General features: G+C 35.5%; 1 protein-coding gene across 2 annotated transcripts in view; it reads left to right on the forward strand.

Annotated features, from left to right (window-relative positions):
- The window catches only part of LOC120345203 (GTPase-activating protein and VPS9 domain-containing protein 1-like), a 34,858-nt gene that overhangs the window by 13,409 nt on the left and 5,253 nt on the right, over window positions 1-16,196 (forward strand). Inside the window, exons 13-30 of one of the 2 annotated variants that reach the window (XM_078113215.1) lie at window positions 26-133; window positions 680-804; window positions 1,293-1,431; window positions 1,930-2,063; window positions 2,585-2,682; window positions 3,109-3,390; window positions 3,972-4,125; window positions 4,934-5,075; window positions 5,776-5,962; window positions 7,252-8,081; window positions 9,790-9,891; window positions 10,488-10,717; window positions 11,126-11,225; window positions 11,945-12,006; window positions 12,435-12,655; window positions 13,176-13,553; window positions 14,048-14,192; window positions 15,277-15,410. In XM_078113215.1, coding sequence (XP_077969341.1) covers window positions 26-133; window positions 680-804; window positions 1,293-1,431; window positions 1,930-2,063; window positions 2,585-2,682; window positions 3,109-3,390; window positions 3,972-4,125; window positions 4,934-5,075; window positions 5,776-5,962; window positions 7,252-8,081; window positions 9,790-9,891; window positions 10,488-10,717; window positions 11,126-11,225; window positions 11,945-12,006; window positions 12,435-12,655; window positions 13,176-13,553; window positions 14,048-14,192; window positions 15,277-15,410 — 3,571 coding nt within the window. The remainder of the gene's footprint in view (window positions 1-25; window positions 134-679; window positions 805-1,292; window positions 1,432-1,929; window positions 2,064-2,584; window positions 2,683-3,108; window positions 3,391-3,971; window positions 4,126-4,933; window positions 5,076-5,775; window positions 5,963-7,251; window positions 8,082-9,789; window positions 9,892-10,487; window positions 10,718-11,125; window positions 11,226-11,944; window positions 12,007-12,434; window positions 12,656-13,175; window positions 13,554-14,047; window positions 14,193-15,276; window positions 15,411-16,196) is intronic. The other variant, XM_078113216.1, reaches the window with a different exon arrangement.

The raw sequence follows: 16,196 nt of genomic DNA on the forward strand, positions 1-16,196 counted from the left end.
TTTGTCATCCAACATCATTAACTAGCGAAAGGAAAGTCTGGGAAAACGACTGATTCGCATTCGAAACGAGCTGAGTTGAATGGAAGTGGAAATCATGCAACAGTATTGCCAAAAAGTGGTTCTGGCTCTGGAGGTAACATTATTTACAATATAATCAGATCATGGTATACTTGAAATCTTAGTAGAAAGATTGGATCGTTTGTAAATACTGAATTATTTTTGAGTCAATATCTTGATTCCGTGTTTTCAGTAAATTTTTTTTGAACTCTTGTGTGTGTGTGTACTGTGTGTTATAATTTTATTTTGTGTGTTGCTTTTTCATGCATTTGGGTTACTTGAAATTAGTTTAATTAATTTACCTAATCAATTTTGTTATTTTGTTAATTTGCGTTAAAGTTGAAATATACTTAAACAATATTATTATGCCTGTTATGCTGTGATTAATTTATTCAACAAATGTTACAAACACAAAATGGAATATTTTCACAAGATAATATAGCAAATAAATCCAATTTTATGTTACATCGTGACTTCCTCTTAATTAGGAAATTCATTATTGTATCATGGATTGTGACATTTTGAACATTTTATATGAAATTTTGAGTCCTTACATACCAGGCCTATAGGTAATTTCTTGGCGATCATTTGTCCAGATCAAACTTGAAGTTATGCTTTTCAGATTCACTTTCTGATGACGCAAAATCACAGACTGCTAACGATGGACCATCCGTCGTCTTAGTAATATCACTTGGAAGTTCAATGGGATCTGGTCCTGATCAACCAGGACTTTTATCAGAAAATGAGGTAGAATGTGATATATATTATTTATATAAAATATATTTTTAATGTATTATAGTTTGATTTTGAAAAAAGATTTACATATGTATCATACGGGAGAAGAAATGATCATATGGTAGACCATTTTCTGTTATCATTTACCAGTCAATGTTGGCTATGAAAACAGTTAACAGATTCATTTCAGATGCATGTACTATTGTACTTGGTGATGCAGGAAACCGTAACCCTAGTCATAACGTGGTGGGTGCTCAGCGATCCTCTTGTATTTATACACCCCCTCCAAGATTCATACCTACAAATCCATGCAGAAAAATTACAGTTGCAATGACAAGCGTTATCCTAACACGAAATACAATATGCCAATGTTAGGGTATACTTGACTCAGGTTCGGTACAAATTGAATAAAGAATTTCAGGATTAACTCACGTAATTGTCAAGACAGTTTCTTTAACTAGTTTTTAAAACAAATCAGAATTTCTTATTATCTGGATAAGGTTCTTGAATTACAAGCATGCAATGAAATGCAGAGTGCTGAACTTAACTCTGAATCAGACGTAGTTGCTGCAGATGCCGGGAATCTCAATGACGCGGAAAGAATGGATAAAAGACTTCGATTTTCACTTTATTCAACCGGTAATCTTTGACAATAATCGACTATCTTTTGATTTTTTTATGGTTGCCATTGTTGCTCAATTAACAAGAAAAAAAAATTTTCGATAAATTTTTTTTGGTAATGGTGTAAACATGGCAACTATATAAAATCATGTGTGTGTACAGTGTGACTAATAAACAATTTATCATTTTTTGAATAGTAGAAGGTACTTGGATAATTTGTATAAAGCTGTGGGTCTTTTCTTCTTGTTCCTTCCTACCGTTAATTGTTTGTGGCCACTGCTTCTAGGATTTCGTGGAAAGTGTTTATATTATTTTTATCTTGAATAGTATTTGTGAAATTAGTTTTAGCAATTTTGAAACACATCACAGTAATTATGAATTTCCACAGTGAGTCTAATATGAATCTAATTTCATATTGAATTTCAGAAAAAAAAGCCTATTCTTTCTCCACAGTTCAATCTGTTGTATATATCTTGTTCAAGCTGGTTTTTCATACTTCAATCGCATATTTTATAGATTTGAGTGAGTTGGGTGAGGGAGAAGCAATGTCTAGTACATCTGGTTCATCTATTGAAGATATGGATCCTACAGAAAGTGTTCAAGCTGATGATACCAGTAGTTTTAGAGGAACAAGCTCGCATGGTATCCAGGTGAAATAATGTATTTGATGATATCTATTAAGACGATCTAGTGAGAGTATATATGCCCAATTAAAGATAAACAGTTGACTATGTCCAGATCCCAGTCCATTGTTGTTTTATTCAAAACTGTTTCTCAAGCTTTAATATATTAGCATATTGGTCGCGTGGGGTCGCAATTGTACCACACTTGTTTTACTTGTACCACCATTTCCAACATTATATGCTAACTATTTCAATAGGTTTTCAACTATATTGACCCATATCATGGGTACTTTTTCTTCCTCAACCAGTGACTAGAGTCTTGTTGAAAAAAAGTTTCAAGTGCCTTGGCTACTATCATTTCTGTGAACACTTCTTAGCATTCATTCATCTTTCAATACAAACCTAATTCTCTGGAATATCAAATCGGTGACTATTGGCATAAGTTTCTCAATGTCTGATTAGACCAATGTGTGTTTTGCACAAGGCTGTCGAATTCATTTTTGAGTTTCTTCCCATGTGGTTGGTCTAGTCTTTTTTTCACTTTTCAGGATGAAGATTTTGAGGGTGAAGGAGATCTTGAAAGTGTTCCTCATACAAACAATGACGAGGCATTAAAAGCACTCGAAAGAAAGTTACCTACCTCAAGGTAAGACTTTGAAATTACAAATTATGATATAATATTTTGACAAAGAGTCTAAAATCCACTGCTTTTTAGTGTTTTACGATTGGTTTTCAAATAATTTTTTATTTCAAATACCAGTTAAAGACATTTTTGATTATTAAGACATTAAAGACAGAAACAGTAAATTTAACCAATATTCAGAACTTTTTATGTTTGAGGTGAATCCTTGGCAAGCTTAATACTAATGCTTCTGTTATAAGCATCATAGTCAAACAAATGACTATTTAATTAAAATAGTCGATTATGTTCAAAACATGTAGATTACTTATTCATTACTAAATTCCATGTATATAAATGACTCCCACTTTCTGTTTCCTTCTATGATATTGTTTGGTTGCGTATGCCATTTTACTAAACTTTTTTTTTTTGCTTCTCAAATTTTCAATTCAGAGAAAGCATAGAGGACAAAATGCGTAAATTTGAGATACGATCTCAGTTGGGTGTAAGATTTGGTGGTGCAGTTGTGGCAGCACTGGAATCGGACGAAGCGGAACGTACTGCCAACCTCAACAGCAATTCCAATTATTTGGATACAAGGAGTGAAACATGGAGCACGGATGCTTATGCCTCAGATTCTGAAACACCGACAGAACAAGCGGAATCAGTTAGTCAGTCTGATCGACGTTTACAAGAGATTGCTGAAAATCCAGATCAAGGACCTGGACAAATGAGGTTTGTTATTTTTTCATGAAACTTGTATTACTGGAGGAAGCCCACGGAAAAACTTATGCAGTGTCTTTGGGCATGGTCTTTACATAGATATTATGAAAACGAAATGGCAAAAGGAAATTGTGTCACTATTGTGTACATTTAAAGTTGAATAAAACCTGAAGTGCAATCAGCTATAAGAGAACTTTATAACCACATAATTATAAATAGGAAATTTTGCATCCCTTATTTTTTTTAAAATTAGTCTGATCTGCTAGTAAAGTTTCCCCACTTACTTAAAGATGATCAGGTGTGTACCGATTGTTTTGGAGGTCCAATAAATCGGGGCTCCCGAAGTATGCGAACCAAGATGGCGGACATCGGAATGTAATATGTGTACTAGGTTAGGGTTAGGCCATAATTTCAGTTATAAATACTACGTGAGGCTCTTGGCTAGTCTTCGAACTGATAATAGGACTAAAATAAGGAAAATTGGAAAAAATTTATCGCCTAACCCTAACCTGTTACCCATGTTACGTTCCGATGTCCACCATCTTGGTTCGCATATTTCGGGAGCACCAATAAATCTTATGATACTCCTACAGAAGTAGTAATGCTGGTCCATATCTGGCACTGCTACCCCGTGATGAAGATTCACGAAGTGATGTCTGGAGTGTCGAGGTTTTACCAAGCGACAGTGAACCACCTGATGTCAAACCAGAAGATAGATTACAAGAACTTGAATCGGAATCAACTGCCGTAAGTATAGTGAATAAATCGAATCTGTGAATAGCATTTTAAACCATAACATATCTCAAAATGCTACATGAAAATTTTGTTTGGTTCAAGAGGCAGAACAGTGCAAATCTCTGTAACGGATTGAAATCTCGTATATATTGTGGAACATTATATCAAATAGCAAATATATTTCTTTCCAGTGATTATCAATAAAAAATTTACTCATCGTATATTTGTTGAAATTAGACATTTTAGTGCAGAAAAGTTGAGATAAAAATTTTGATTGTCTTTATACGGCCTGTATTGTCTGACCGTCCGTTTTCAATATAATTAAATATATATCAATATATAAAAATTTATGTTCTGAATCAGTGGTTCTCGCGCCCCATTTTTAGAATTTGTTAAGTCTCTCACACCCACCTCAAAAATAACTAGCTAACAGTAAGCTACAAATAACAGATAGTAAGGCGAAGTATGTTTCATTCGAAAAACATGTTGAAAATACGTGGATGGAACGCAAATAATGGAATAAATGAAAAATTTTGAAATGTAAATATTCGGAATAAGGTGGGCAAGATCAAATCTAAAAAATATTTTATTTTAAATTAGCTTCACGCCTTCTCAAAAAAATTGTCTACGAGACACCGCACTTCACCGTTTGAGACCATTGTTCTAAATTCAACCATTAACCATATCAAATATAACTAGCTTGGATTGCCTTCCAATATCGCACTTGCTTCGGACATTCAAGGCAATAAAATCCAATCCTGCTATATTTTGATGAACGGCGTTTCCTGTGGATATAAACGAGTTTTGTGCTCTGTTTTAGGGACCTGAAGACCAAATTGATCAATTAGAAGATAACAGGTCTCGAGCTAGCACTCCGGGATTGAGTGCGGCGTCTGGTGTTAGCGGAACTTCTGGATTAAGTCTTGTTTCTGATAATATCCAAGCTAAAGGTTGGCCCCAAGGTGAGGATTAGGAAGAACTGTAATACCATTACTGCTAAAACTTGTGTGGAACTGTTATTTTTTTTCCCTAATTTTGCTTTTTGAAATGAAGCAACGGTGTTTATTAGTGTCAGTATCTTTGACTCAAACAGTGATTGGGGGATGGACTGATTTGGGTACTCCCGTAGTATGTGTACCTGGTTAGGGTTAGGCCGTAATTTTATTCCTATTTTCCTTATTTTAGTCATTACGAGTTCGGTAACTGTCTGTGTTAGCCCAGGCTGCCCATAGGCATCCGTCCGTCCCTTTACACAAGTTGATGTAAAGTAGGTGAACAAAATTGGTTACCTCCATATTGGTAAACACACTTCTGGAGCGCCCTGATTTGAGTCACACACAGGGATGTCCAAATAGAATTGAATATTGAAGTTCATCCAGAATTGGACTGACTTAAAATTTCATCATTCAGTTTCTTTAAACAGCTCTAGTTAGAGGACCAATCAAATTACTATTCATCATAACTTTGCTATATTCCCAAATTCAGAATCATTTGACTATATTTGAATATTTCATGCCTTAAAATATTACTGTATTTTTAATACGAGATTATTCGGTTAAGGTATTTACATAATATTTGTTTTGCAGTTTTCAGTACATAGCCATTTGCCTATAAGCAATCACCTGTCACCTTTGCCATAACTTTTCAAATATTCTTTTTCAGGTGGGGAGGAACATGGCTCAAGTTCAGAAAGAAGCTTTGGAAAAACTCCGAGTAGTATCAGTCCAGATGCTGATGATATGATATCAAGTCACAGAGCAACAAATTCTGGAGGGAACAGCAGCAGAGTGAGTGCTGCAGGAAGTAGTAACAGTAGTGGAAGCGGTGAAGGTGGAGCAACGGGTAATAGGTATGAACTAAAGTATTTTGTTTTCACCAAGACCCACTTGGCACGGCCAAATATTGGGACTCCCGTAGTATGTGCAACAAGATGGCGGACACCGGAACGTAGTATGTGTATCAGTTTAGGGTTAGGCCATAATTTCAGGTACAAATACTATGGGAGTCGCTTGGCTAGTCCCCGAACTCATAATAAAACTAAAATAGGGTAAATTGGAATAAAATTATGGCCTAACCCTAACCTGGTACACATACTATATTCAGTTGTCCGCCATCTTAGCGCACATACTATGGGAGCGCCAAATTTTGTTGTGACTCAGGAACTGAAATAAAAATAAAGTGAAATTTGATAATACAGGAAATATTAAAAAATAATAATAAAAATTGACAATACTCTTGATTAGATCGATGGGCTTGCATATTTGTGAACAAAAGATTGAATCTTAGCTCTGTTCGGTTGATCTCAGTACTGGGTCCAAATATTTTAAATTTGATTGGTATTTTGTTTCAATTTGAGTTATTGTTGAAAAAGATTTTATCGTGACCTCATTGAGTCATTTCGTAACCAACCGGTCGGCCAGGATTTTTAAATTGAACAGCCTTGAACTAAAGCAATGGTGTATTTGCCAATGTAAATTTTTTATAATCAAGTAATTGTCAACAAAACTAGCATTTTTGTATATGATTCCAAAATCTTTTCTTGATGTTAACTTTGACGTTTAATTTTCTGTTTCATAGATTTTGTTAAATTTTTTTTATTTAAAATTTGTATTAAATAATATATTCATTAAAAAAAGAGCAAATTTGGCTCTCTTGTTCTTAGAGTTGGATGATTAAAGTTTTCAGAATCGCATTTTACATCATATTTTTTGCCGTTGTTAGAGTTCAACTATGATCGCGTCATAAGTGAAAGATCGTGGCTCGACGTTGTGGCTTAATGTGCTAAGCGTTAGGAATAAGTTCGCCACCGCACCCCTGATTACCCTGCGTGGGTTCCCAGGGTCGAATCCTGTGGCTTTTAATTAAGGTTTCCCTCACCCCCAAGTCCATATATCTGAAAGAAATAACTGGCTAACTAATCCCATACCTGACATGGACTGGTAACCGGATGAAAGGCCGGGATACGCCTTATCATTAAACCGTCTTATCATCTTTTCCTATCTTATATAAGTGGAAGGTTGTAGAGAGCAAGGACTCAAAAAAATTGTATAAAAAAATTGATCATTTTTTATCTGACGTAGACATCCTCAATTCCAATACTACTCAGTAACAACACAATTCTGATCGTTCCTATTTTAGGCCACAAACTGCTCCAACATCATTTTCAATGCATAATTTATTGATGGAAAGCCAAGTACAATCAGTTAGTATGGGCGGACAAGACATGCCTGATTCAGCCAAAAACAAAAATGAAGGAGTAAACGGACTTATGAAAAGAAGTAAATCCGCCTCGCCTGCATATCTAGGAAGAGTCGGTGGTCTCGGAAAGAAGCAACCGACAAGCCCCGTGTCGATGCCAAGCGGAGCTAACCATCTGAACTGGCCTGAAAAACCATCAAGATATAATAAACACAATGAGAATAGTAAAATTGATAACGATAAATACCTTGATCGTAATGTACTTAGCGATGTTGCAAGTTCACCTTTGACAGGGACAATCCCAGAAGCAGCATCTACCCCTGATAATTCAGCCGCTATGACTCATGATGTAGTATTAGAATCTACAGATACAAACACTATCAAACGAAGTCCTTATAAACATAACGATGCGTTTTCTACGGACAGAGCTTCGGCTTTTAATTCTGTACCTTCTTCCCTCGCACGAGACATTTCAGCAGACGCACAGAATCTTGAAACTTCATCTGCAGGTTTAAAGTCTCACGACCTTAGTTATTATAATATATCTGATCCGACAAGACTTACAAAAGATTCGTCCGAAACTTCAGCGCCGTATGTTAACCATGCCGAATCAAATGGAACTATACCAGGATCTCAAGCTAATTCTACAATAACTATGAGTACATTTGTCCCGATTACGTCGACTGGCACATTTTCTCCTAGTCCTCCGTTCCCATATGCTGATGTTTCATCATTTGATCCATTGGCATCATCAAGACCAACTTTATCAGGTACAGTAGTTAATAGTTATATTCTTTGATTGGATTCATTGTCGGAAATCCTGTTTGCCACGATTATGTGTGTGAGGTGTTGTTGTTTTCCCATCGTTGCATTGGTATTCGCTTTTCAAATTATCCTCCTTGTGTTGGTTCACATGATTACGTATGAAATGAATTCTTGATTTTTTACGAGTATAGGGTATTCTTATGAATGTGAAAAAGACTTATGCGCTATGTATTAGAGATGTACCGATACCACTTTTGTCGCCGATACCGATCCGATACCAGCTAAAACGCCGATACCGATACGCCGATACTACAAAAAGGCCGATATTACCGATATTCCGATACCGATACTATGTAGTTATTACTTAATTAGGTATGCTGTGTAGGGCAGACGGGTTAAAACAATGGTCTTTAAGCGTTGTTCATAGTACACATTATTTCAGATCGAAAAAAAAGATATATATATCACATAATATGAAATTAATGTTTGGTATCCATATGCTGTAACTGATTAAGATACATTGTACAGTAACGCTAGTAATCTCGGTGTTCAATTAGAAAACTCATAAGCCGGGATGTCCAATTTGAATTTAATGTTAATATCGCGAGCTTCGAATATCGTTATTCGTGTTTAAAAGAATATCGAATATCACCCACACATTCTAGCGCCGCCGTCCTACGTTCAAATTAAAAGCATTTTATTTAATTTAGTGGCTAATCGTAATCGTCGACGCAATAAGTCAAAGCCAACATGAAAGAATATCAATCAGCACCGACAAAAAGAAGGCCCACCGATAACCGTTGAGGATGTTTTTTTACTTCACTATTTTATAACATTTTACAATTGCTATCATATATTTTGAGACAGTCTAGGGCTAGGCGGTCAAGTCAATATATCTATAAAGAAATCGTGTAGTTAAGCAGAATTGAAATTAATACCTGTGTAGTCGGATAATTGTGTCGTAATTTAGTTTATCGATGTCGACAGACTAAATGACACTTGTACTTGACGACAAGCAGTCGGAATTTATACCCGTGCCAAAAGTCCATGTGCCGTTAGTAGGGACCCCAATTCCACTGTATGATTTAAAACTGGGCGCCTAGTTGCTTTTTGTTATGTGCTGTGTTGATATATTTCTTCATAAAAACTATGTAATATTAAAAATGTCAATATAAAAATTTGACATCGAAAATAGCCAAATTAGGTGAGCTAGTTTAGCTGATAAATAGCTAAAAACATGTGAATCCTATTCTCTCGCAGGGGTGGAGACATGTATGGCTCATAGCTCACGATCTCTTCAGACAAAAATAAATTAAAAAGTAGTATTCCAACTTATCTTTTAAAACATTCTGGACCATATCAAAAAGGTAAATATATCGGTAATATCGGCCTTAATCTAACCGATACCGATACATGGCCGATACCGAAAAAATGGCCGATATCGCCGATACCAATACCCGATAACGATACATCGGTACATCTCTACTATGTATGCATGTAAAAAATTTACCTATTTATAGCTATTCCTATGTGTGACATGGACTGGTAATCAAATTTGAAGCGTCCGATTGGCTAATTATTCTCTATTTAAGTAGGTTTGATTATAATGTTCTTGGTCTACTAGTATATGCTGACTTAGTGGTAAAATAATTTGTTTTTTCACCAATCTCTTGAATGTTTGTAGTTATATCTAAACTTGTTTTCTTTTTTCAGACAATCAAGCTTCTGCAGCAATCAAGACAAAACCAGTTTCAACCGGAAATAATCTTCTTAATATGAACTCTATGTCAGCTGCATTGGTCGATTTATCTATGCGTAAGCTGTTTTTATATGATGTATTTACATATCTTTCACTCTGAACAAAAGCTTTATTCAAGCCTCCACTGATATATATCTCAGGAGCAATTATCTTTGAAAAAACAAGGAATCACGTCGTTGCATACTTTGCAGAATTTTTATACAATTTGTAGTTGAAGTCGACACTCTCGGGCACAGCACTCGTCATTAAATATTCCGCATTTAAAGAAGAGACTAAGTTACATCTTGATTCCTATCCTATTTTTAATTTGTAGAGCTGTTGAAAATTGATAAAGGATTTTCGGAATACACCTTGGTTCAATTCTTCAATCATTCTTGCTTTTTTTCTCATTCCTTCTACAGGTTCTTTTTTTTACATGAAATTTTATACTTTCACTCCCAACAAGGCCTTGTACAAACAGCCGCAGTTGCGTAAGAAGCTACTGTTTCTGGAAGAACTGAAATATTCCCGATTGTTCACTGTATACCCAATTTATCACACTCTGGGTAAAGGGGTTGACATGGGGTTTAAACTTCTAACCCCTACGGCACCAAGTTTTATTTTTGTCTCCTTCAAAAACTTATCCAAATATTTCCTCTCATTTTCACTGCAGCTGGGGATCAATCAGCAGGCAATCGTGGTGTGGATCAACAGTCTCAGATTCCTAGTCCTGTTCTGACACCAGGTCCCGGAGCTCGACCGAAAAACGGTCCTCTGACAAAACATGGCAGTATCGACCTTGATAATCTGGCTGGTAGAGGAAAGAAACAACCTTGGTGGAAGAGTCCCAAACTACCTGTGCTGTCAACTAAAAGGAAAGCTCCAAAGCTTCCACCATTGCAGGTTTGCTTTTTGGAGTCTTATGTACATTCATTATCACTATCATTATCATCTGTCATTTCAAAATAGGGATGGCTGGTCCAAATCGCCATTGTAAGGCCTTTTCTGGTAAAGGAAATTGCGATTTTGTATGAACAGCAAGTTGGAAATTGAAATGAATATATGATCATATGAATTGCCTCCCTGTAGATGGCTATCAGCCTTCTATAGAGGCAGCAAATTTGATTATTAGGGCAGAATTACATGACAGACATGTACTATCAAAAGTCTGTAGCTCAAATGAAAAATATGTTTATATTCACAACTTGATTTTATATTCAGCAAAAATCAGGCTTGTTGTGTTTAATTATCTAATCATACTCTTTTCTTACATTTTGTATTTTAAAGTATTTGTTCTATATCTTGTCGCAGAGTTCAAAAGAAGAATCTTCTGTCTCAGGAAACGGGGATGCCACCGATGGTTATTTGAAAACATCATCTGATATTCATCTACTAAATGGTTCAGATCAAGGTAAAGTTGTAGTTTAACTTTTTTAAGGAGAATAATTCATTAAAATAACTGACACTGGCTAAACAATGTCAAAAGTTTTGGTGTTTTAATCAATTGACTCATCTGTCACATTCAGCATCAGTAAAACTAGAATAAATCCAGATGCTTGGCGGTGTGGTGCATTGTGCTAAGCGTTAGGAATACACTCGTCACCACACCTCCGATTACTCTGCGTAGGTTTGAATCTCATGCGGGGATAGCTATGTGCAAGAGGCTTGCTGGACTCCTCCCCGCCATAGGGTGGTTCACATATCCGCTGATCAGTTATGGCTTCCTCCACCTTCAAGTCCATGCTTCGGAAAAACAAATAACTGGCTAACTAATCCCATACCCGACATGGACTGGTAACCAGATGAGAGGATGATTAAGCCGTCTTGTCTCCGCCATTAAGTCCATTCATCTCGAACAAATAACTGTCGGACTAATCCCAAACCCGACACGGAATAGTAAACAGCCATGGTTCGCCAAATGAACAACCTGTCTTAGTGATTTTCCTCTTCGCCTAGATAAATATGTAAATCCTATCCTCATCTTTTTCATTAGATCAGTTGTTTACCATAGTGCAGTTAAAATAATTGCAATAAAGCAAATAAACAAACTTGCATTTAAAAGCAATGGAACTAATGCATGGATTACATCCTGCTAATTTTTTTGAAAATAGCATTTTTAAATATTTCCAGGTGCTGATTTGCCGACACCTTTGGAACCCAAGTCTACGTCCTCTCCTTCATCTAATGCTTTGGTGAGATATTATATAAAAAAATATAAATTTTCAAAGATGTGAGGCGAGGGTGTGCACAGGCCACAACCTGTCCCGCTAAGCCGTATAGTGTGGTTATATGGCCCACTGACAAAAAATGTAAAGCATTGTAATTGCGATTTTAGTATTCTAATAGATACTTTGTTGATAGCAATGTCACACTCACTGAAGTATAAACGAGACTCATGTCGAAGCAAAGTTACAAGTGACTATACAGATTCACGGCAATTCATTACACTGAGGAAAATACTGATTATGAAGTTATCTTTCAAAACCATAGATAATAATTCATGTCTATCCAAAGTGTAGCTAGTTCTGTATTATAGAATTTTTAACAGAAAATTGAAGGTTAAAACGGTTTCTCAACATACTGTGTTTCTCGCTTCATATTTACCAATCTTTTTCAACAGGATACATTAGGTGAAGACATAATGGAGAAATACATGAGAAAGGCGGCATCGAACCAATCTTCACCTCGGCCATCTAGGGCAGGTGGATCGGCCACAGATGTTCCCGTACCGTCAGGTGCCTCTGCATTGAATCGCAACAGCATAGCGGGTTCTAGTCCTGGACATGACCACACCAAATCTTCTTTAGATGATACAAACGATAAGACATTAGACTCGCAAAAGTTAGTAAATTTTTATTGAATTGTGCTGTAATGTATTTAGATCTGTATCTGAAAGATTCGAGTTGTCAAATTATCTGAATTTGGATTCCATGTTGTATTTATAGGATATTTTTTCCATTATGCACCAAAAGCGCTATTTTATAATTTGGGTACACACTCGTATATAGGTAATTTCCAGCAAACTGTATTTTTAGGTCTGGGGGTTGATAATTCTTCTCTTTTTAAATGGTTTATATGTGTGTTTTGTCAAAATACTCATAAATTATCAAGTTCAGAAGACGTTTTTTATTGAAATAGTCACTGGAAATCTAGACGTTTGTTATTGAAGTAGTCACTGGAAATCTTTGTCTGTTCTACTGAGCTGTGTATATCAATATCTGACCTAAGATATAATCTCATGCTAAATATATTTTCCGAATCTTTTTTTGTTTTGTTTATTATTCTCAACTAAGTTGTTCGAATAAACGAGTAATTAATTTTTGCTCTTTATTTTTTAACATTTTCTATTTTCTTTTTTTAGTCCGAATAGTTCATCAACGACTGACCCTCAATCAACTCCAAGTAATATATCTAGTACAGCCAGCGATAGAACTGTGACGACAATGACGCAAGGAACGTCCCCGAATTTGTCACCCCCTACTCCCGGCAAACCTGCCAAAGCGATTCCATCTACTTGTCCTGCCATGAAAAACGAATATAAACCTGATCCAGAACAATTAATTATGGATACGCAGCGTAAATTAAGACTCATGTTAGCAACGAGCGAATCTTTGCCAGAATCGACACGGTTTCCTGGAATATTGTCAAGTATTGGTATCGAAGCATTAGCTGGTTACCACTTATCTTCGAGACCTATTCAACAGGATGAGGGGGAACGTTCACAAGGAAATAGAAACAAGTAAGTTTTATCATCTCGGGTGGCCCAAATCGAATAATCTGTTTTTTTTCAAACATTCCAAAATGTTGAAAAAGATTTTACCACGACCTCCATTGAGCTCTTTTGCGACACATCGAGGGGTTGGGACCCCCAGTTTTAAGAAGCCATGCAACATCGAGATATATATGTTGGAGAGGGTGGCTTTTGAAATGCACAAATGTTAAAATGTTTTGGTTGATTTACTTTCAATACGGTTACAATGAAATAAGTGTACCGGAATTCGAAATATATATATCGGTACTTATAATATAATGGGATGCAATTTTTTTATTTTTGTCAAAAAAAAAATTTCTGTGATTTTTATTTGATTCCTTCTATATAATTTTATGAGAATAAGTTCTAATTTTCTTGGGATATAAATAAAAAAAGTTGTGCAGCTGACTTGAATATGACAAGAACACAATACCTTTTTTCTAGTTAATAATTTCAGTCACTCAATTTATTTTATATTTTAGTTCAAGAAAAGAAATCCTGTCGTTCCTGAGATTACAATTAGCAGAAGCTGTGAGTTTGCAAGATCATTCAAGAATCGCCCAAATTCATGAAACAACGAGATGTATACATGTACTTGATAGCAAAGGATGTAAGACACTGTTACAGGTAAGTTGGTCTCGTTTTTTGCTCATTGCTGGCTAACCGGTACTACCGCAATATGTGTACCGGTTAGGGTAAGGCCATAATTTTATTCCAATTTTCCCTATTTTAGTTTTATTACGAGTTCGTGGGTCCGTCTGTGTTAGCCAAGTGAATATGCCCATAGGTTTCAGTCCTTTTACACAACTTGATGTAAAGTAGACGAACAAAATTAGTTACCTCCATATTGATACACACACTTCTGGAGCGCCAGCTAACCTTAGTCAAACAAGTCCACTGATCAGTATGTTCCAACATAATAACCCAGTCATAATTTGCTATATTATTGTTTAACTTCCATGAGGCCTCATTCTAGGCTGGTGCCTCTTCTATTGTCGATCTGTACATAAATTCATTTTCTACTTGTAAATACATCTAAGCGACCTTTTCCTCCATAGTTTAACTATTTTTCATACTTTTCTTTTTGGAAAGGAGATTCCTCTATTTTTCTTTATTTATTTTGGACATGAAGTGGACCTATCGACCGTTTTGTTATTATGTTGTGCTTGTGAAAAAAATCACTTTTAAATATTGGGCCAATTGCTTTGAAATTTTCAGTGCTTGAAGCTTCTTGTTGTCACTAGAAGGCCATTATTTTTATTCATCTGAAAAATATCTGTCGGCTCTATGAGATTAGTTTTGCACTTGAAGTTTTGTGTCATGACGTCATCAAAATTGAAAATCCTGCTTCATGATGTGGGGATCACATCTCGATGATTCAGTGGTCAGACTGTAAAAGTACTGTAAAACATTTGATACCACTACGGTTCGGGTTTCTTGTCCATATATATATTTGGACTTGTTTAAAATGTCATTGGAATGAACTTGATGAATGACATTCTATAACTGTTCCAAGAGTGGAACAATTTAACCATTACATCAAGGGCCTTTAGATCGGAAAATCAGCCTTGTTATGCTGCTTTCTGAGTATGTTTGGGCGAATCAATTTGATTTTGGAAGGTGAAGGTAAACTAGAAAACGTCAATTCTCCCAAAACTAATTGTTGCACATCACCAACCTAAGTTGTAACACAATACTAAACTCATTTCAGAATCTCTGGAGAGAATACAAACAGAGATCTGCATATGTTGCCTATTTAGTGAGAACAAAACAAGCTTTGTTGACAACGTCGTCTTATCTTCAACATATGTTTCGATGTACAGAACGTGATCAAGAGACTTGCAGGTACTTTATTTAAAATTGGGTGTTTCATACTTTTTCTCTGAACAAAGCACTGAAGTAGTAGTAGTATACTAAATAAGCAATGAATAAGTAGCTTGAGTAGCCTACTGCTTACAAAATATTTCACATTAGTTGGCTAACATGGTTACCCGTAGGTTCTCAGTGCTCGATACGGAGCGATCTCCAGAGCTCTGTGAGAGAAACCTGGGGTTCTTGAGCTATTCATTTACTTATTCAAATATTGATTTGTCAATTTTGAAACTGTCCAAAGAAGCAATAACAGCATTTATGAAATATTCTTCAAAAAACAAAAACAGCAAATACATACGAGTCATTATGCTCATTATTAAGTAAAGTGATTTTAATTTACTCCGAAAAATTGATCAGTAGGTAACACTGTATTTTTTTTTGTTTTCACTTTTTAAATTTATTGTGGGGCTTTGTAAATAATAGTCATCCTCCTCACAGGCTCCATAACAATAAAAATATTGAGAACCCCTGACATAGACCACACCACATCAACAGGAATAGTATTATACAGCTCAGTCTCAGTAAATATTTACTTTTTGTAATGAAAATCATGACACATTGGGCAGAAGATTTAACTTTATTATACTTAATTTATGACAAGGAAATGTTTTATTATAAATGCACATTTGATCAATATAAGACCTTGTTTTTGTGAACATAAATGATTGTAATGAGACTAAATATCTGATATAGCCAGTCATACTGTTTTACCAGCGTTAATTTGAATGAATTTGACATTTTATGTTGAGTTCTAAATCT

This window comes from Styela clava, chromosome 5 (assembly GCF_964204865.1).
Source record: "Styela clava chromosome 5, kaStyClav1.hap1.2, whole genome shotgun sequence".
NCBI classification, from domain to species: Eukaryota; Metazoa; Chordata; class Ascidiacea; order Stolidobranchia; family Styelidae; genus Styela; species Styela clava.